Here is a 23,493-nt window from a genome sequence, read left to right as displayed (position 1 = left end):
AAAAGTAAATAAATATTTTTTTTTAAAAAAAGAATATTAGAAGTCTCTTTGTATTTAATGCTTACTGAGCGAATGAGTGAAAGAATGGATATGCAAATAAATGGATGGTTATGCAGACAATTAGGCCAACTACTGAATCTCATCCCTCCCTTTGGTTTTGCTTCCTCTACTCTGTCAGCTCAGAGAAGGCAATGGCACCCCACTCCAGTACTCTTGCCTGGAAAATCCCATGGATGGAGGACCCTGGTAGGCTGCAGTCCATGGGGTCGCTAGGAGTCGGACACGACTGAGCGACTTCACTTTCACTTTTCACTTTCATGCATTGGAGATGGAAATGGCAACCCACTCCAGTGTTCTTGCCTGGAGAATCCCAGGGACGGGGGAGCCTGGTGGGCTGCTGTCTATGGGGTCGCACAGAGTCGGACATGACTGAAGCGACTTAGCAGCAGCAGCAGCAGCAGCACTCTGTCAGCTGATTCTGAGCACCTGCAAAAGTTATTTTGCACAGGACTGTTTTGTGTTGGCCTTAGTAGTTGAGGGGATGCCAGCCTTGGTTCTGCCCAACACTCAGTCTCAGCCCCATGGGCTCTTCCCTAACTGAGAGTGAGCACTGCTGGCTGCAGATACCTGCAATCACAGCAGGGGAGCTGCCCCATCACAGACCCTGGTTCCTATTCAATTCAGCACCTGTGCAGCTGGCCTGTGGCCTTGCCTCCCTGTCTCAGCACTGATAGCTCCTGATTGGGCTCCCACCTGGTTTTCTATATCCATTGCTCACTCAGTCATCATGGCTTCGTCACTCCCAGGTGGTAGGTGTGATGCCGGTGAAAAGGTGAAGTGCTAAACACTTACAGGAGAAAGTGGGGACAATGCTATAGTTTAATGAAGAGATGAAAAGACTCTGATAACATGGGGATGTATTTTGAAAGAAGTTCTAGCCAAAGACATTGCTCTCTCTCCAAATGACTGTGCATGAAGAAACATTGCATACAATGAATCCGAAGTCACAGAAGCATAGACCCTTCAGAAACAGGGTGTAAGCCCAATACTCCAAAGCCCTACGGAGAGGTGAGGAAGACAGGAAAACCAGTGCTTCCGAGTGTCACACAATCTGCCAATGGCAGGTGGAAGGCAGTGACTTTACACTTGTCTGCCACCTCACAAGGCACATTGGCATACAATGTTTTATTTACTCCACCACACGAACTCTATAGGATTTCCCTGCTCAGATGGTAAAGAATCCTCCTGCGATGTGAGAGACCTGGGTTTGATTCCTGGGTTGGGAATCGAGAAGGAGAAGGAGGAGGAAATGGCAACCCACTCTAGTATTTTTGCCTGGAGAATCCCCATGGGCAGAGGAGCCTGGTAGGCTACAGTCCATGGGGTGACAAAGAGTCAGACACAACAGAGCAACTAAGCACAGCACAGCATAAACTCTATATATATTTATTATGATGCTATTTTACATCTAAGGAGACCACTTGTCTGGCACAGTGGTAAAGAATCTGCCTGCCAATGCAGTGGATGCAGAAGACGTGGGTCCTATCTTTGGGTTGGGAAGATTCTCTGAATTAGCAACTGGTAATCCACTCCATTATTCTGGCTTGGGAAATCGCATGGACAGAGGAACCTGGTGGGCTACAGTCCCTGGGGTTGCACAGAGTCAGACAAGACTGAGCATGCGTACAGACCACTTGTCAGAGCAGGGATATTTGTTCCTTCATGCCCAAACAATCCAGGAATCATCAGGTTGATGGTTCTCTACTGTTGATCTGAGTATTTGATAATAAATATTTGTAGAGCTGTGTTGAACCAAGTTTTTAACTGAAGTTGATAATGTTTTACAAATTGAGAATCATTTGGAGATCATGAGAAAAACACACCATAACTTTGTGACAAAGGAAGTAAATACAGAAATAAATTTAAACAAACTTAGAACTTCCCAGGAGGTGCTAGTGGTAAAGAACCCGACTGCCACGTAAGGAGACATAAGAGACTCGGGCTCAATCCTTGGGTTGGGAAGATCCCCTGGAGGAGGGCACGGCAACCCACTCCAGTGTTCTTGCCTGGAGAATCCCAAGGACAGAGGAGCCTGGCGAGACCACTACAGTTCATGGGGTTGCATAGAGTTGGACACGACTGAAGAGACTTAGCATACATGCACTACAGTAAAAATTATGAATTGTGTTTTTCTTACATTTAGAATTAAAACACAGTTCTAATGTATCAATTATAACATATAACTGAGTAGGTAATAAATGGAGTTAAATTGTTCTAAGGCCTGTGTATTACCCAGGACAAAGGTAAAAGTATTGATACTTTTAGATCTTAATCATACATATAGTTAATAATAATATATTATGTATGATACTATGTACTGTATTATATATTATTTTTAAGTTAATCAGTAAAAGAATAGAAAAAGAGTACATAACATCTTACCCAGAAGAAGGGGAAATGTAACGATAGAAATTATTCAGTCCAGTAGAAATGACAGAGAAGGAAAACACAGGACAGGCATGACAAGGGCTCAAAATGATAGATGAAACCTAATTATGTCTGCAGTTGTATCGGCATAAATAGGGTAAATGTTCCTGCCAGCATCCATGATTTTTTTGAAAACATCTAACTTCCATCCATTTACAAGAAATGCATCTCAAACATTAAAATGTATAAAAACTGAAAGTAAAATTACGAAAAAGGATAAGTCAAAAGAATAGTGGTATATCCATATTAACATTAGACAACATAGACTTCCAGGCAAAAAGCAGCACAGGGAAGCCACTTCCTAATGGTAAAAGGCTCAATCCTTCAGGAAGATAAAATAATTTTAAGTTGCTATACTTATAACAACATTGCCAATAAATAAACAAACAAGCAAACACAAAATTACAAGAAGTAAACAAATCTGTAATCAAAGAGTAAAAGATTAAAAACTCATGTTTCTGACTAAATTATAGAACAGGAAGATAAAACATACCAGTATGAACATTAAAAATATGAACATAATTACAAACTAGAGCACATGGATGTACATAAAATCTGCACACAGTACTGAATAATGCATTCTTTTATGGTACACATAATATTTAAGGAAACTATATATGGGGTCATGGAGTAAAACCTACACACACCCCAAAAGACTGAGATCATACAGAATTTCTTCTCTGACAGCAGTGTAATTAAGTGACAAATCAATCACAAGTTAACTAAAAAAATCTTCTTATGTTTGGAAAGTAAGACAGACTTCCAACTTGTCCATGGGTTAAACAGGAAATGATCATGTAAATTAGACAATGTTCAGAGTAAATACAAACACATAACAAAATCTCTGGACCATCTTTATGTCATGAGATAGAAAGACCTACAGAAAATGAAAATTTTTATAAAAAATATAGTTTATTGAAACTGACCTGAAACAAAAAAAAAACAACAACCCTGAACCTAGGAAGGAATTTAAAACTTGAGTTGTAACATAACCACGAAAGAAATTGAACCAGTCACTTAAAATCTTCCGAAGAAAAGGAAATTCTAGGTCCAAGTGGCTTGAACTGATGAAGTTAACAAACATTCAAGGAATAATTAATAAAACAAGATAGAGTGAATGGTAGAAAAGCATTAATCAAAGAAAGTATGTCTGAAAAATGTCTAGAAGAGAAGGAAGACAGTGAATCAGTACTTGTTACCGCTCCTGAAAGCACTCCAAAAGCGTTCATTACTACCTTACTAGCCATCAAAAACGAAAGACTGGAATCTCAGGAAAAGGCCATTCCCCTCTGGCATAATTATATCAATGATTGACCAAGCCTTTCCTCCTGAACTGCCCGGGGGTGGGTGGGGCTGCAGGCCCTCCCACAAGCATGCCCTGGGTCTTCCCACATAGATTACTGCCTAAACTCCTGTATTGCCTCTTTTAATCTCTGTGGTGTGCATCCTATTCTTATCTTGATTTTACAGATACGAAGCTGAACTTTAGAAAAGTGATCTTCACGGCCACATGGTTAACAGAGGATATGGGTGGGGATGGAAGACAGGCCAATTGATGGTACTGGAAAACTCATACCCTTCGCTTCTCCTCTACATCCATGTTATTTATTAGTGGTCCCACTGAGCCTCCCAGCAGGATCCATCAGGAGTGTTTGCTTCCCCACAACAACACAGCCCTTCCCTGGCACAGATAAATCAATGCTGACTATTTCAAAGCAGCATATGGTGCCCAGGACTGACCTTTGGATAGCTATTTAAAGAATGAGGACATTCTGTGGTTTGTGCCATCGTGTGACAGCAGGTGGTCAGCAGTTACCCATAAAAGTTGTTTAAAAGAGCACTTGACAAATACTTACTCTCTCCAGAAAATGGGGTTTAAATAATAGAAACTATCCCGTAGAGTTGTTGGGATATTAGATGAGCTAATATTTATGCTTTATGTCACCCACCAAGATGCAAGCAGTCAGAGCATCTCCACAAAACAACGTTCACCCTTCCATCATGGCCAACCAATGCTGAGTCTGCCCAGCCCCAACTGCATTACATTCTGATAAGCATCCACAGACAATTATGAAGAACACCCAAATTTCATACTTTTGGCTCCTCTCAGCTGTGCACCTCACCCTAGTGCTCTAGGCTTCGCCATCATGAGTTAAGGAGTGGTCATCTCCCTTCTGGAATGAACTTCCTCTCCAGACTCATTACTCTCACTCCCCATATAGCTGTACCAGGTCCATACTCTAATTTCTCAGAGATCTGTTACGTGAATCAGTGCAGTGTGTAACACCGAGTGTAAGGAATCGTGAGTCATGTGTTACACACATTTCCCATTTCTATCTTTGCTTAGTGGAGTGTGTCATGGAGTTTTAAATAGATCTTGGTCTCCTTGAACCTTCATATTCAAATTCATTCTTAGTGTGAAAAAAATTTATATAAAGTAAAATATAAAGAACAAGTTTCTTGTAAACCCACGACTAAGCAGCTGCCCTAGATGAGCAGAGAGAGAAACCCTTTACCAGCACGTTCTGCTGGTCCTTCAGTCCTGTGCAAGAAGATCAGAGGAACTGTGCCTGCCCCATGTATTTGTCTTGATGATGCAGACAAAATAATGTAATGCATTTAGGCTTCCTAATGTATCTGATACTACACTACCTAAATCAAATCCCTTATGATTATACAGTGGAAGTGAGAAATAGATTTAAGGGCCTAGATCTGATAGATAGAGTGCCTGATGAACTATGGAATGAGGTTCGTGACATTGTATAGGAGACAGGGATCAAGACCATTCCCGTGGAAAAGAAATGCAAAAAAGCAAAATGGCTGTCTGGGGAGGCCTTACAAATAGCTATGAAAAGAAGAGAAGCGAAAAGCAAAGGAGAAAAGGAAAGATATAAACATCTGAATGCAGAGTTCCAAAGAGTAGCAAGAAGAGATAAGAAAGCCTTCTTCAGCGATCAATGCAAAGAAATAGAGGAAAACAACAGAAAAAAGACTAGGGATCTCTTCAAGAAAATCAGAGATACCAAAGGAACATTTCATGCAAAGATGAGCTCGATAAAGGACAGAAATGGTATGGACCTAACAAAACCAGAAGATATTAAGAAGAGATGGCAAGAATACACAGAAGAACTGTACAAAAAAGATCTTCACAATCCAGATAATCACGATGGTGTGATCACTGACCTAGAGCCAGACATCCTGGAATGTGAAGTCAAGTGGGCCTTAGAAAGCATCACTACGAACAAAGCTAGTGGAGGTGATGGAATTCCAGTTGAGCTATTCCAAATCCTGAAAGATGATGCTGTGAAAGTGCTGCACTCAATATGCCAGCAAATTTGGAAAACTCAGCAGTGGCCACAGGACTGGAAAAGGTCAGTTTTCTTTCCAATCCCAAAGGCAATGCCAAAGAATGCTCAAACTACCACACAATTGCACTCATCTCACACTCTAGTAAAGTAATGCTCAAAATTCTCCAAGCCAGGCTTCAGCAATATGTGAACCGTGAACTTCCTGATGTTTAAGCTGGTTTTAGAAAAGGCAGAGGAACCAGAGATCAAATTGTCAACATCTGCTGGATCATGGAAAAAGCAAAAGAGTTCCAGAAAAACTATTTCTGCTTTATTGACTATGCCAAAGCCTTTGACTGTGTGGATCACAATCAACTGTGGAAAATTCTGAAAGAGACGGGAATACCAGACCACCTGATCTGCCTCTTGAGAAATTTGTATGCAGGTCAGGAAGCAACAGTTAGAACTGAACATGGAACAACAGACTGGTTCCAAATAGGAAAAGGAGTTCATCAAGGCTGTATATTGTCACCCTGTTTATTTAACTTACATGCAGAGTACATCATGAGAAACACTGGACTGGAAGAAACACAAGCTGGAATCAAGATTGCCGGGAGAAATATCAATAACCTCAGATATGCAGATGACACCACCCTTATGGCAGAAAGTGAAGAGGAACTCAAAAGCCTCTTGATGAAAGTGAAAGTGGAGAGTGAAAAATTTGGCTTAAAGCTCAACATTCAGAAAACTAAGATCATGGCATCCGGTCCCACCACTTCATGGGAAATAGATGGGGAAACAGTGCAAAAAGTGTCAGATTTTATTTTTCTGGGCTCCAAAATCACTGCAGATGGTGACTGCAGCCATGAAATTAAAAGACGCTTACTCCTTGGAAGGAAAGTTAGGACCAACCTAGATAGCATATTGAAAAGCAGAGACATTACTTTGCCAACAAAGGTTCGTCTAGTTAAGGCTATGGTTTTTCCTGTGGTCATGTATGGATGTGAGAGTTGGACTGTGAAGAAGGCTGAGCGCCGAAGAATTGATGCTTTTGAACTGTGGTGTTGGAGAAGACTCTTGAGAGTCCCTTGGACTGCAAGGAGATCCAACCAGTCCATTCTGAAGGAGATCAGCCCTGGGATTTCTTTGGAAGGACTGATGCTAAAGCTGAAACTCCAGTACTTTAGCTACCTCATGCGAAGAGTTGACTCATTGGAAAAGACTCTGATGCTGGGAGGGATTGGGGGCAGGAGGAGAAGGGGACGCCAGAGGATGAGATGGCTGGATGGCATCACTGACTCGATGGACGCGAGTCAGTGAACTCCGGGTGTTGGTGATGGACAGGGAGGCCTGGCGTGCTGTGATTCATGGGGTCACAAAGAGTCGGACACGACTGAGCGACTGATCTGATCTGATCTGAATGTATCTGACTTCCAATGTCGAGTGGAAACTTTGAAGTGCACTGAATTTTAGAGAAAGGGCATGCCATTTACAGGAGCCCAAGAATTTTAGCAGTGGGTGTAAATTTCACAACACATAAATTCACTGTTACAAAAGTATTTTTTAAATCTGTTATATCCAGCTCCCCTTCTGCTGGTTAACAGAACACTTATTAGCTGTTACCTTTGTAAAGTAGAACTAGATTGGGAGGAAGAAGTTTTTTTTTAAACTTTGTATACTTCTGTGCCATTTTACTTTATTGTTTTTTGGAAAGGGGTCCATTTGCCCTAACTCCTAATGAAAATCCTTTTTGGACCAGATTCAGGAGGAACTCTGTTATCCATGGAAAAACAGGTAGTTGATGGTGATGCTTCAGAATTCTCCCAGCAGAACATGACAGCTGACATGCCTTCCCCCAGAAACCACCTTGAAACACCCTATGGTTGAATTGATTCACCCAGATATTATTAAGAAATTGGATCTCTCTTAAAGGCTTAAACATAAGGTATGACACCATAGAACTCCTAGAAGAGATCATAGGAAAAACCATTCTCTGACGTAAATCTTACCAGCATCTTTTTAGGTCAGTCTTCTAAGGCAATAGAAATAAAAACAAAAATAAATAAATGGGACCTAACAAAACAAAAACCCTGTTGCTGGGAAAGACTGAAGGGAAAAGGAGAAGAGGACAGCAGAGGATGAGATGGCTGGATGCCATCACTGATTCAATGGACATGAATTTGAGCAAGCTCTGGAAGATAGTGAAGGACAGGGAAGCCTGGCATGCTGCAGTCCGTGGGGTTGAAAAGGCTCGGACACGACTTGATGACTAAACAACAATAAACACAGATAACAAATGCTGGAGAGGGTGTGTAGAAAAGGAAACCCTCTTACACTGTTGGTGGGACTGCAAATTGGTGCAGCCGCTATGGAAACCAGTATGGCGGTTCCTCAAAAACGCTAAACATAGAGTTGCCATATGATTCAGTGATCCCACTTCTGGGCATATATCTGGACAAAGCTATAATTTTAAAAGATACATGCACCCCTATATTCACAGCAGCACTATTTACAATAGTTAAGAATTGGAAACAATCTACATGTCCATCGACAGACAAATGGATAAAGCAGACATGGTATAAACACACATGCACATGCATGCGTGCACACACACACACACACACACACACACCACACACAAATGGAGTATTACTCAGCAATCAAAAACAATAAAATAGTGCCATTTGCAGCAACACAGATGAACCTAGAGATTACCATACTAAGCAAAGGAAATCAGAAAGAGAACGACAAATGATATCACTTGTATGTGCAATCTAAAATGTGATACAAATCAACGTATCTATGAAAAAAGAAAAACAGACTTACAGACATAGAGAACAGACTTACGGTTGCCAAGGGAGTGGAGAGGAAAGCAGGGAAGGAATGGGAGTTTGGGATTAGCAGAGGCAAACTATTATATATAGGATGGATAAACAACAAGCTCCTACTGTGGAGTGCAGGAAACAATACTCAATATGCTGTGACAAAGCATAATGGAAAAGAATATATACGGACACACACATATATAACTGTGTCACTTGGCTATACAGAAGGAATTAATACAAGATTGTAAATCAACTATACTTTCATTAAAAAAAAATTTTTTTTAAGAATTTGGGCTTCAAATAAGGTACAGAAACATTCTAGTGCCAGAAAATTGAGTACATTAAAAGCTGGAGTAGAGGCAGGACTGAAGAGGAGCACGGACAGCGAGAGTGGCCATCCCCACTGGCTCGACAGCCAAGAGCCAGCAAGGACAGGGAGGACTTGAGGAGTAGGGCAGGCAAGCCCTGGAGTTCCCCTCTCTGGCTCTTTGCATTCTTATGACACTGCTTAGCGAAAGCATTTCTGTGCAACAGTGTGAGTGCTGCTGTTTCACTAGTCATACGCGGTGTGGTATTTTGGATTCTGCAAATCATTCAGGATGGCCATATGACATCCTAGGTTTAACTGACTGCCATCGGGCATACTGTAGTGATAGCACACCCATGAAGCAAGTAAATCATCCTATTTCTGCAATACAAACAGTGTGATTTCCTGCTCATAATATCTTCTGTTTCTTAGGGTTCCCCCAGACACATTTTGAGGCCTTAGTTTGCTGTCAGGTGTCACACACAGTGAGGCCTCTGTGTACTAAAGATCACAGAGCTACTCTTCTAACGCACAGAACCTGCTGATGTAATCATCTGAATAGGCATTTGGGCAAAGTGCACCAACACTGGGCCCTCTAGACCACTGAGAGACATTTCTGCAGGATCTTGACAACCTGTAAACCTGGGAGACTCTCCGAGATATTCTGTTACAGAGTGTATCCTTACTCTTAACTTACTAGGCACTCAGATTTTTTTTCTAAAAAGATTATGCTTAGCATTTATTTGTTAAATCAACTCTAACAAATACATCCTCTTGTAACAAGATACAAGAAATCAGGTAGGCAGTAGTCAACTGTGATTACTGAAGCATGAACATTTCATAGCTACTTCTGGTTCAAGACATCATTAAATAATGTGTTAAATGTAAATCTGGAACACAGCATTTGGGATGCAAATGCGCAAGTTAAATGTTTCCTGGGCTTAAGAAAACTGGTGGATTTGAGATTTTAAGCCATTAGGGGAGACTGAACCCAGACTAGTTTCAATGTTTTTAAAAAATCAGTTCAATAAATTATTTTAAACTAAATGTACAGATAACCACTACACAGATCAAGAAACAGAATGTTGTTAGCATCACAAAACTTTGCTCTTTTCTAATTGCAAGTGTTTTTGTAACCAAGCAGTACCCCATGATGCCTTCCTGGGACAGACCCCTTCTCTGTATCCTCTATCTCCTCGCTGAAGTACCTAGATAACAGTATCTGATGCACATTTCCTGAGTTGTTTTATTGATGTGAAAACTACCACCAAATGGAAGAAATGAACTAGTTGATGACCATGAACATGTAGCCCCCAGACCTACTAGCATCAAAAGATTTATGGTGTTAACCCCTGTGACACTCCCCTGTTACCTCACCATCAGCCAATCAGAACTGTACATGAGCTGATCACATAATCTAGACCCCACTCACCACCCCCCACCTTGCTTTTAAAAATGTTTTCCTGAAATACATCAGGGAGTTCTGGTGTTTTGAGCACTAGCTGTCCTGGACTCCTCGTTTGGTGCCCTGAAATAAATGCTGTATTTCTCCATAATCTAGTGTCAGTAGACTGGCTTTACTGCATACAGGCCAGCAGACCCAAGTTTGGGTTTTCTCCTCTCCAAAGGTAAGCAATAAACTCTAGTATGCAGCTTCCTGGTTTTGAACTTTATAAATGAAATCATGTAACATGTAGTCCTTCATGTTTGTCTTTTTTCCATGGAATGTTTGTGGAATTTATCAAGTTAATTATACTCTGTTTAATTCACTAACATATGGTACTCCCTACATAAATAGCCTGTAATGTCTTTATTCATTCTACATTTGAAGGAAACGGGTTGTTTTCAGTTTGGTAAGATTATGAGTCATTTCTTTAGCTCAGAAAGATTTAAAAATTTCTTTTTTTCCATAATTTAAAAAACAGTTCCTCTACTTAATACACATAGTGTTTTGAGAATACGTAGGTATGTTCAACTGGCTACAGTTAAAATGACAGTGATGTAATGATATGTTAACATAAGTGCTTAGTGTTGTATTTATAACTCGTATTCCAAGTTTAACTTTAGGATGACCACTTGGGGTATAAAATATTTACTTGCCCAAAATGCCTTTACAATTAATATGACCATTGCTGAGGGAAAGTTCCCAAATAATCAACTATCATTTTGCTGGGTAATCTATTTGCCAAATTATTCAGGAATTTTCTGAAGTGTTGATTTCTCTGCTTGTAAAATGGTAAATAGTCCTAGATCAAACATAAGATGCCTTTAAAACAATTTTTTTCAACTAATTTGTTTCCTGAGATTTGATTCAGAGTTTTTGAAGGAATTATAAATTGGTTTCGGCTTTCACAGAGTTCAGCAATGTGTTCCAAAAATAGTTTTACCATTTTAGGCTTTTGGAAATGTGTGTAGAAAATGTGTTTACAGGAAAAATGGGATAAATGCACAGACAAAATGCGCAAGAGGAGTTTGTAAGAATTATTTGTAATGGCAAAAACCATGAACCTTAAAACTGTATAAACATTAGGTACAATGAATTAAGGTATTCAATTCAAACAAGTATTTGTTTATTAAATAATTCACACCAAGGACTTCCCTGGTGGTCCAGGGTAAAGAATCAGCCTGCCAATGCAGGGGGCACAGGTTCGATTCCTGGTCTGGGAGGATCCCACATGCCATGGGGTAACTAAGCCCATGCACAACTACTGAGCCTAGAACCAGCAAGCTGCAACCACTGAAGCCCAGGCGCCTAGAGCCTGTGCTCACAAGAGAAGCCACTGTAAAGAGAAGCCGCAGCAACAAAAGGAAGAATGACTCCTGCTCATCGCAATTAGAGAAAGCCCACTTGCTGCAAGGAAGAACCAACGCAGCCTAAATTAACTAGTTAATTATAAAATATGCCAAGTACCATGCTACACAGAGAATTCTGCAGTGATCAAGACAGAGAGGTTCCTGAGGATTAAATTCCTGACTCACCTCACCCATAGACACAGGGAATCTACAGCTACAGATGGAACAAATTTCCTCTAGTAAAACCCTAAAGGCTGGCTGAGCAACTGCGACATGTTGAATAAACCAGGAACAAAAATACATTAAACTGGGTAGGAGAGACTGGGACACAACCTCACCTTAAACTTCATGCCCAAACCCAACCCCATAATCAGAAGAGAACTCAAAATCCAGAACTACTGCCTGAGGAGCCAGGCTGCCCAACGTTTAATACCTTCGCCTCACAGACAAGCCCTTAAAATATCTAAACCATTTGAAAACCAACAGGAGACACACAAGGCTCTAGCAAAACTGAGAAGGACTCCTAAAGGGCTCACCGCCTCCGGCTCCGTGCAGACTTGAAGTGAACGAGGAGGCTTCTTTGCTTCTATTACAAGCGGCGTGGAGTGTTTGGCCCACTCACCTGGGAACTACCAGCATCCTCTGGGACAGAAGGTAGGCACCATCCCCTCGCTCCAGCGCGTGATTTTTTTTTTTTTGATAGGTCTTTCTCTCTTCTTCCTGGCAGGTGCCCTCTGCCTTTGCTGCACTCCTGAGCCAGTATTAACTAGAAGGAAACTTTCACGCCTGTCTGGTGCCTGGGTTTGGTGGCTGCGCACTGGGGACACGGCTCAGTCACGTGACTGGGGGAGGATGGGGGACTTGCAGTCCTAGACACCACAGGACCGGAACAATGGCGAGACAGTCGTGTTGGGGGGACCGCCCCCAAGGCACTGCACAGACAGCTGACTGAGAGAAACCCCCAGACTTTCCTAGAAGGAGCCCGTTTGTTGGTCTCGGAGCTCTGGCCTAGGGGCACCCCTCCTGCCTCAGGGAACGGAGGCTGGTGATCCCAGCCTTTGAGCTGTGCCTCTCTGCCTCTCTCCAGTTCACCAGTATCACTGGTCTGGCGCCTCATTTTGTGGTTGCCTCCAGAGAACCTCAGATTTCCAAGAGAAACCAAGTACAAAAAAAAAAAAGAGGTTAGAAACTGTGAACTCATTTCTTTGTACAGAGGGTGAATTTTCCTGAATGTAAATACATAATTCAAAGAAGAAAAAAAATTGAGGCAGGGTATCTTAAGTGTATTAAAATGAATTTTAATAAACTGTTTCAATCTAAGCAAGAAACTTGGGTGCCAAATATCAATGTGAAGTGACACAAAACAAACACATTATGAACATCCAAAAATCTGGATTTACAATGGGCATGTTGACAGCTTTTGAAATTAAACAGCACTCAATCACTAATTTTCTTTGAGGGTAAGATTTGTACCCTGCTGGGCTTATAATTTTGTTTTCTCTTTTTGTGCTGTTCATGTGTAAATATTGCCAATTTCATTTGACACAAAAAAGGAAAACAACTTAATTTTGTTTCTAAGCTAGTGAATGATAGACACCCTAGATGAGGCAGTGTAATATATGCTTCCTGGCAATGATATGAGGTGTGTGTGGCGGGGGGGCGGTGGGGGGGAAGGGAAGGGAATCAAGCCATTTCAAATGTATTTGTAACAAGGAAACAAATTTATTGATTTTAAAAGACAAGACACCATTTTGTTTTGAAAAACACAAGGAAGCTAGCCTGAGTTCAAGTCTGAAATATTCAGAAAAATCCTACTAATATCTTTAGTATGTTCCAGTCATTTGTTTAAACAACACACTAAAAGTTAATATATATTTTTATAATTATAAAAGTTCCCCAGTTATTGTACAGTACACAATACAAATCGCCCACAAACTATTATTTAGCTCCTGCCAATTTTGAGAGGACATGATATACTAAAAGATTTAGCATTTCTCACAAAAATCACATCAGGAAATACGTATTTACAAAATCAAATACATTATACAAAAAACCATCACATGTTATTCGGTAAAGATGTTTTTAAATAATTAAAAAGTTTATTCAACTGTAGTCCAAAACTGGAAAAGAACATTACATTATCTCACACATACAATCTCTACAAAAGTTGCTTACCTCATTTACATAATATATTCAGTCGATTGTAAAATAAATGTTCAAATATCTCCTAGTGTTACTATGTTTCTGTGCTTGTGGGACTGAATAATGTAATCTGCCACTTACTAAGTGAAATTTAAATGATGGCACTTAAAAAAAAATACAATATTTTAAAAAAACACAATGAAATAAGTTTTACCTAGAAGGTACGAAAGCCCTGAGTGATAGTAAAATTACTGATTGGTAAGCACTACAATTAACCTAATTAAAAGTTTACCACCCCAGGCACAAATTTCCAAGTTTTCTCAAGGCACTCACTTATAGTTTCTGTAACCAACGCATTGGTCACCACCATAGGTCCCAATTGATGATGGAGATGAGAAAAAAATTTGCTTTGGTACAAAAGATGCTTTTTAAACGAATAAAATTCAATACCTCCTTTACTGGGTCATTTAAAATTGTGTTTAGCGGGTTAAAACAAGGCAAGTATTTATTCAAAAGTATTAATTCATTGAAGGAAAAATTTACTTGGTTATCAACAGTCAATGGGAGTTTTCACTTTTTCTTTTCCTCCCCAGAATCATATCCCTCTAATAAAGACTTGTCCTCATTACTGAGCTACATAAAAACAATCCTTACCAAAGATTTCATTACTCAGGGCTTCCAATCCCAACATCATAATTCATTTAAAAAAAAACAAAGGAAAGAAGTGGAGGGGAGGGGAAAGGATCAAATACCAGAACCAAATACGAGACAAAATACATCTTTGAAAATAGGACATATTACCAATTACTTCAAACCAAAAGAAAAAAAAAAAAAGAAATCCTAGGCAGTCACTTTGTAAGTGGCTTTTACTATTTAAGTAAAATTGGTAAACTAAACTCAGGTCTACTGGCACATAAAATCACTAGCAGCAATGATCAAGGCATGCAAACTTAGAAGCATTTACAGTAAATCATCATGAAGAATTCAAAAGAAGAGAGTTAAATTAAAACCCTTTGAGTATTGCATGTTAACACATGAGTAATTTGCATGGTTTGACTTCCTAAACTGCCTAAAAAAAGCAACGTTTACGGCAAACTTGCACTATGCTATGGATGTCCTTTCACCAGACATCAGAATAGGTTACACTCTTTATGAGCGCCTGGCTAGCGCAGCACAAGCACATCTGCAGATGATACGGCTCTCAGGTTCCCTTGAGCAGGGGACAAAGGGGGCCCAGTGCACGCAGAGAGGCCCTTGAACAAAGTCAGCAATTGTGTAAGCACACTGGCATTTACAGATACCAGAAGCAGTAGTCATAGCATCTCCTGACAGATGAGCTTAAAATCAAGTGCCATTCTATCTATATATAATTGTTTTGACAAAGTATTAAAGTTTTGGAGCATAGATAAAATTATGCCCTACATGAAATTCCCAAACAATATTTTATGAGAGATCTAACTCCAAATAACTTACCTGCCCCCATAGTTCAGCTTTTCTTTATCCACTCGTTTCTAAGGCTTCACTTACAACTGTACTTTCTAAAGCTAAATAAACGAGATCTTTTGTTCTGTTTGGGGAAAAAAAATGTAACCCTTTCTTTATCATACCTTTTAAAGGCAATCTAGGTACTTTCAATGTGCAGAGATCAGTAATGACATAGGTCTACAGGCCCATGTATTTGTCCTCCTTTTCTAGAGTCATGATGTGATGCTAGAAAAGTTGATTTTTTTTTTTTTCTGTAAACAGTACACTTCCTTAGATGGCAGTGAATATTTGGGAATAAATATATCAAGCCCTCTTGAAGAAAATTAAGAGTTGTATATAAAATGCAAGTGTTCAGCATGGAAACACTTTATCTTCCTACCCCCCCTTTAAAAAAACAGCATAATTAGACATTTGGATATAGAGTATATTTTACCGGTCTAAGTCTAAATAAATGATCTGAAAGGCTTTTGTCCCCCATTGTATATCTTACAATGCTCAAAGGGTTAATACAAGGCATTACATTAAAGGGGTTTTCTAATACTAGAACTAAGCACTGAATTAATGCTTCTATTCCAGTTTTTAAAAATCACCAAACTTGCAGAAATACTAGGATTCCATTGATTGATTTGTTCTAACCACACACATGGAGGTTGATCTGATCTAGTGACAGGCCTAATTTTCAGTAGCACTGCATGTCAACCCCTCTCCCCCATGTTCTGGTGTGATTCATACAAATCATAAATTCTAACTTTAGTTTTTTGATGATTATTATTTTTCTCACCAGGAATTTGGAGGAGGGGAGGTTATAACAAAGGTCAATTTATTGTAATATAACCACTGCCTCAAATTGTACACAAAGGTGACTTGCCAAAGTTTTTTACTTTCTACTTGTGTCCACACAAGGAGGACCAACATCACAGTGACCTACACTTTTTTTACACTAATGTTTCAAGCACAGCATTATTTTAGACATTTCAAATACATCTGAAGAATTTTTCAATTTGAAAATGCATCACAATTTGCACTTCTAGAGAGTGCGTTCATGTAAAAAGGTTCATGATTACGGTAATGAAACCATATTCAGTCCTGAATGACTTTGACAGCATTCTACAAGAACGTGTTCATTTTTACATGTCTACTACAAATCAAAGGCAGTCAATGATGCACACTACTAATTTTAGGTATGCAGTGTTAAAAATCATTTTCTAAAATTTACTTTTGTTTTTAAAGTACACCATCTAAAGAGAGGTGCATGAACCGTGCTATACAGTACAAGAAAAAGCACAAAAAGGAAAGCAGATTTCTGAAAAGGCAGTAAGACTTATATAGTCAGTCCAAACATAGTTTGGATAAGAATCCTGAAAAAGTGACCAGCCATTTGATATCCAGAGAAAAAATTTTAAATTGGGTCCTGTGTTCCAAGGAGATATTTCAGCCATTTCATCCCATTGTTCACTGGCTTTGTGAATGTAAATCTTTTGGGTATGATTCTCAAAGTGTATGTGAAGGTCAAACTATACCCATGATACTCAATACTATTACATGCAAATATCTTTTTAGAAACTTAAAAATAGCCAACATGTTCTCCTCACATTTTTCCTCACTGAAAATCTAGCACTGGGTCTATATAGATACTTTCATGACTAGTATTTTATTACAATGTCAAGAAATCTTAAGAGGTCCTTAAAACGTGTACTTTCAGTCAGCAGTAAATCTATTCTGAGAGTGTTACTGTCATAATATTATTTAGAAAAGATAATCGTCTCTGTGAATAAAAAAATGAAAAAAAACCTCAATGTTTGCTCCAATTTGCTCAACTGTATAAATTATACTTTTATTTTCTAATATATTTCACAATTCAAAGTCAAAATTGTTTAAGCTGTGTGTGTCTTTCTGTGGATTACAGATAACTGGAAATAGCAGAGACCACAGATGTTATTTTATCTATTGGTCAGAACTGACTACCCTAGTCACAAAGAATCAATGTTCCTGTGTTCATAAAAGACATTAGAATATTGTAATATTCATTGAAATGTAACAATATTTGATTCCTCTAATCTGTCCTAATTTAGAACAAACCGTGAACAACTGGAAGAAATGCTGAATCCTGGAGGGTACCCAACCCCTAAATTTCATCAATCTAAACTTGCCCATTATTTATCAGATTCCTCTCATGATACAAATATATCCAACATTAAACAATGATAATAAATACTTAAAATCATTCAATAAACAAGATGAAACCAGTAAATACATTTGGTCCAATACAGATATAATATAGTTCTGGGGGTGGTGAATGGGAAAGTGAAAAAATTCGGAAAGGAGGGTCATAATGAAGAATGATTTTTTCCTTTTTAGATTTTAGTTTTACCTGTAAACCTCTTCGAATGCACAATGAAGTAGATACACGTCTTTAACGTGTTTTCTTTGTTTGCCTTTGTGTGTGTGTGATAGTGCAAATTCATTGCCTTTTGGGGAGGAAAAAGGGGAATGATCATTTAAATGATATTTAAAGAAGGTGATGCTAGGATGCTAGTGAAGACTTTCAAATATGTGAGCTGTATGATACGAAATTTGAATCAATTTAAAAAATTATATCTAAATCATTTAAACTTAAGAAGCTTTGTTGATCTTAGTTATTTGAGTAGTCTAAGGCAATCAGGTAACAGCAGCTGAAATGTACTACGTGTTACCCAATAAGCCATTTGGTATTTTCAATTTAACAGATTAGATTGGCTCACTCTCTCCTTCCCACCCCCCACCCCCACCCTAATAAAACTGAGAAGATAAACCTCTTGAGTTTAACATAGGCCTCATTAATAATCTGTAAATCATTTTGTGCTTTCCCTTTTTTTGGCTCTGTGTATTTGTATACTATTTATTTTGCTTATTAGCTTTTTTAGAACTATTTAAGTAAATGGATGTGCCTGTTACTTTTGTTAATAATTTAAGTGCTTAAAAGAACCTCACTTTTCACATAAATTAAATAGGGATGGGTGTATCCCTCTGGGATCTCCCCTTCTGACTTTGTAGCTGACTCCTGCCCACGGACACTCCCGTGTGCATGGGCACACAGACACCGAGACACACAGAGAAACACTTAGACCGAAAAGATGCACTTCAATAAGTACCTGCTTATTTTGTTAATTTTCTTAAATTATAACTAGATAAGAATGGTCTAAAACATATATGATTTCATGTAACAAAGTTGGTAATTAAAACTAGCCTGCTACTCCACAACAGCAATCTGATCCTTAATCTTTAAGCAATGTGATTTGTAATCAAGTAATCTTCAGCTCTAGGAACAAAAATAAATTCATGGTCACTCAAAGAGGGGAAGTGATTTTTGTCTTTTTGTTTTGCTTAGCTTTCCCTAAATTTCCTTTGAAGAACATGTTACCTGTCCTCACTTCGGCAATCTGAAAACGACAGGCACACCTTGTCAAATGGATTGAAAAGGAATTCACATGAACAAAATAAGCCTTACTAAACCTTAGCTTCAGTTCTGTTTTAAGGCACCATGTAATAGCCGAGGTACGATGATCCCTGATGTACATTCTTCAATGGCACTGGTCCACCCAGCCACCTATCCAAATCCTACAGAATTGGAGATAAGCAGCAGTGCGGTGTGCCAGTTACACTGCCTTCAGGTTCTGTTTAAAATTTAAATCCACGTACTTTAGAAACCAGGAAATATTTTTGAAGGAAATAACGATATGCAGGTTGCTACATTCCTTGCATTCTATAAATTTTCTTTTACAATAGCAGCACATTGAACTACTATTAGGAAAAAGACCTGGAATAAAAGAAAGTCATCCAAATGGAATGGTTTCCTGTATGTCCAGCTCAGCATAAGTAGCGTGTACACTTAAAAAAAAAAAAAAAAGAAGTCAAGTCATTTTTTTCAGCTTCAGTATCTAACTATAACAGCCCCACTCAACAGCAGAATGCATCTGTGCAGTGGTCCCAAATACAGAATCAGTAGTCTTTAAACAGAGGAATTGGTATGCAAATAACAGTTAAAATTCAATGTTTAACGGAAGCTTGCATTAACATGGTTTAATAATTATGTACACAAATTATGTACTTATTAGCATAATCTCTTGCAATTCTGTCATTTACTCTGAACTGATAAATGCACAGCTCAATTTTTCTTCAGAGAAAAATAGATGACCTTCCCAACCCTCTAGCACTATAATAAAAATGCTTTGTATTCTCTCTCCGTACTCCAAAATGTTATCAAAATAGTGTCTTGTGGTTCTGTCCGATGAAAAGCACCTTTCAAAAGCAAATTTGATGCATCTGCTGCCAAATGTGCATGCCTCCAGTGTAAATCAAAGAAAATCATTTCTTTTGATATTTCACAGAAGTGCATCTAATTAAAAACTTACACATGAAATCATACACCAAGACTAACAATCAACAATAAAATATTTTAAGCTACAAAAATGTAAATTACTTTTTAATTATAAGAAAACAAAAACATTGACATTAAGTGTTGTAAAAATCCTTCTTGACACCCAAAACTAAGGGAAAAAAACTCATTATTAAGAGGCAAATAATTTTGTTTATGTTAAAAAAAAAAAGACCTGGCAAAATACATACACCCATTCCATTTCACAACTCCGAAAAGGTAATGTTCAGCACAGATAGTATTTGACAACAGTCGACCTTCAGGCTTATTAAAATTTCAACTTAAGCCCAATATCAACAGGGTTAATGTAAGCTGGAAAAATACACTTTAATATCCTTTAGACTGCGGTGTAGGTATTTCCTGTAGCGCTGCACTGTCTGATAGTCTGAGTACTTGTGACGATGTGCTCGCTGTGAATTGGATTCAGGAGGCTTGGCTGCACGCCACTCTCAAGAACGGGCTGCATGCAACCCACCGGAAACGCCTGGTTCAGCTCCGTTTTCTCTCTTTTGGCTTGAGGTTCTGAAGAGTCATCTAATTCCTCATCCATTTCACTTTCCACTTCACTGCCTTCATCTGCACAAACAAATAATACCAAGACTAGTACTAGAAGACAAACTGGAAAAGAGCAATCCACACGTACTTTAGAAACACTTTAATACAGCACATTAGGAAAGCAACTCCTTAGCCCTTCTTGGAGGACAAAGCTTGTGTGTTTTCCCTTTCAATGGATTCTACCTGTGTCAGCGCCCTATTCTTTCAAACACAGCAAAGGTACTTTATTCTTGACCTGTTTGTGGCTCCTACCTTTAATAGTTCTTCTAAGAAGACCTTTGGAGTTTCCTAAAGTTTTACATTAAATAGTAGCATAACTTGTGTCATTATTTTGGTACACTATGCTGGTTTGCAGGGAATGTACTGAGCTAAAAATGCTAACTTAAAAAAAAAAAAAAGGAAGCAAGAAAAAATTACAGTTTCCTCTGAAGACCTACACTAGATATAAATTTCATCTGTGCTGATGTTAACACAGATAGGAACTATGTTGATTCACAAAATAACTACAGCATATATCAGCAGGGGCTGTGTATACACCTTCTGTGCACATGAATGTTGTCGATCACAATATTAATTAGATCCTTAACTTTCCTTACTAAACATTATGAAGACTGAGGCACAGTATCAGATTTAAAACGCACAATGAATTTCCTTCCTAGCAACACTGATAGTCTCTGTTAATAGCTGGTATTCATTTCTGGAAATTAGGTGTATTAAGTAGTCACTATTACCTTCAAATTTTAATACATTCTATATTAACTAAAACATTGTTATAATGTAATACTATTTAATTTTTTCCAGCATGTGCTATTAAAATTCAAAAGCACAGCAGAGAGAGAAAATGGTCACACACAGCTTTACTACTGTGTAAGATTCTCCTTAGAGGAGTGGAGAGAATACCTCTTCATGAGTGCTAATTTTTAAACAGCTAGGGATATATTTCTGCTTAATAAATCTTTTTATTGTAAATTCACTGGTGGTGCAGTGGTTAAGACTCTGCACTTTCACTGCTGGGGGCCTGGGTTTGATCCATGGTTGGGGAACTAAGATCCCACAAACTGTGAAGTGCAGCTGGAAAGAAAACTCTTTTTTACTTCATCTTCAATATGTTTTATTGTTTACCCTTCCCCCACAACACAAAGCCCACATATAATTACACCAAAACCTCATTTATAAATAAAATAAATCTATATTTACTCTTAATATATTTTTACTTTTTATGGTGACTTATATTAACAGAATTAGATCTCCATTACATTCTATGGCATGTTACATATAATGAGTGTGTAACTAGTAACTGAAAAAGTCAGTTGGACTCTTTCTAAGGGGTGTTGAGGCTAGTTTTACCCTTTGAGGGCACACCTGCATAAGTTCTGCTAATATAGCTCTCAACATAAATGGGCTCCTTGACTTTTCTCCTTTTCCTATCAACTGGTGCAAAGATGGCTCCACAGAGAAATGATGAGGAATAACAGAGCCTCCATATGTGGTTGTGCAGGTTGAACAGTGTGTGGCTGCCAGGAGCAACATCTCTGGGAATGCGGCTGCTGCTGCTAAGTCAGTCAGTCGTGTCCGACTCTGTGTGGCCCCATAGACAGCAGCCCACCAGGCTCCCCCGTCCCTGGGATTCTCCAGGCAAGAACACTGGAGTGGGTTGCCATTTCCTTCTCTAATGCATGATAGTGAAAAGTGAAAGTGAAGTCTCTCAGTCGTGTCCGGCTCTTAGCGACCCCATGGACTGCAGCCCACCAGGCTCCTTCATCCATGGGATTTTCCAGGCAAGAGTACTGGAGTGGGGTGCCATTAAAAAGGTTGATATTAGGTATATCGACTAGAAATGATATCTGTACTGCATTAAGCAATATACGGAGAAGTTCTCTTTGACGAGGCAAGATATCCTGGCTCACCTACTTTATCCAGTTACCTTTTGCCTCTGGAAAATGGACTTGATGATAACATTGCAGTTTGTCAGAAAATATCCAAAGGTCTGGAGAGCTGCAGGAGAGGACTACATTCCATAGACATTTGCTTCAATAAGAGGATCTGGTGGTTTAGATGGTAAAGAATCAGCCTGCAATGCAGGAGACCCATCGATCCCTGGGTTGATCCCTCGGTTGGGGAGATCCCCTGGAGAAGGGAATGGCTACCCATTCCAGTATTCTTGCCTGCAGAACCCCATGGATGGAGGAGCCTGGTGGGGCTATAGTCCATGGGGCCCCAAAGAGTTGGACATGACTGAGCAACTAATACTTTGATTTTCATGATACTTTGGTGGTTTTATATATATAAACAAAAGTAGGTCTGGAAGGATCTCCTCATTAAATTCTTAATGTTTAAATTCAGAAGTCCCTTAGGCTTTTGACTATGAAGTTTTCATTTTCTATACTTTCTAATTCTCTGCATTATTTGAAATCTTTCTACAGAGCTAATATTACTTCCATTATCTGGACAAAATTAAATTCTCATTTTATGTCAAAAAACCCACAAAAATTTCTTAAAAGATTTCACATTCAAGCCTTAGGTTCTGAATATGCTAGTGTGGTTATGTCTCAAGAAGCGTCTAGTTGGGAGTGAATGGGACCAGCAGAGCCACCCAGGAAGGAGAGGGCAAGTCATACTGCTTCTTGGCTCCATCTCTACCAACTTTTCTGTGACTAGAAAATAGTGCCAAAATAATAAATGAGGCAGAAGTAAAAGAAAAAAAAATCATTTCAAGCAGGCAGGCAAGTGGAGAGAGAGTGGGATGCCCTGAAACAGGCAATGGGGCGAAGGACAGAACAAACTCTAGTGTTCGAGGCCACCCTGCTCCAGGTCCACTCATGAGTGACAGGGCTCTTTTGGACAGGCTACCCAGGAGCACAAAAGCCCTTTCTCTAGTTCCCGCAGACATTTTAAGCTTCTATAGAGACTAAAGATAAAATTCAAGTCTTTATAGAAAGACTTCCATAAAATTCAAGATATTCCCTAGGAACCTACTTGAAGTCGTGCGAATTTGGAACAAAAGAACGAAAACTAGGTGCTACTGAAGTTTATTAAAGACGTTGGTTCAACACTTGACAAAGAAGACTGGCTGCCAGTCAGTGTCTGGCCCAGAAGCAACATTCCTAGGACACCTCCAGGTACCCTGGGATGAAACCCCTGAATCTGAATTAGGAGGTTTTATCAGTGCATCATCAGGGTTGTCTTATGCTGGACCTG

The 23,493-nt window shown here is 39.1% G+C and overlaps 1 protein-coding gene across 6 annotated transcripts in view; it reads right to left on the bottom strand.

Moving 5' to 3' along the window:
* Positions 1-13,397: 13,397 nt before the first annotated feature.
* The window catches only part of RFX3 (regulatory factor X3), a 339,201-nt gene continuing 329,105 nt past the window's right edge, over positions 13,398-23,493 (bottom strand). For all 6 annotated transcript variants that reach the window (XM_061425414.1, XM_061425412.1, XM_061425410.1 and 3 more), the window contains one exon: positions 13,398-20,316. In XM_061425414.1, the coding sequence (XP_061281398.1) occupies positions 20,078-20,316 (239 nt within the window). In that variant the 3' untranslated portion in view covers positions 13,398-20,077. The remainder of the gene's footprint in view (positions 20,317-23,493) is intronic.

The sequence above is a fragment of the Bos javanicus genome, chromosome 8 (genome assembly GCF_032452875.1).
Source record: "Bos javanicus breed banteng chromosome 8, ARS-OSU_banteng_1.0, whole genome shotgun sequence".
NCBI classification, from domain to species: Eukaryota; Metazoa; Chordata; class Mammalia; order Artiodactyla; family Bovidae; genus Bos; species Bos javanicus.
Note: the sequence above shows the minus strand (reverse complement) of the source record. Positions and strands in the feature narration are given on the sequence as shown.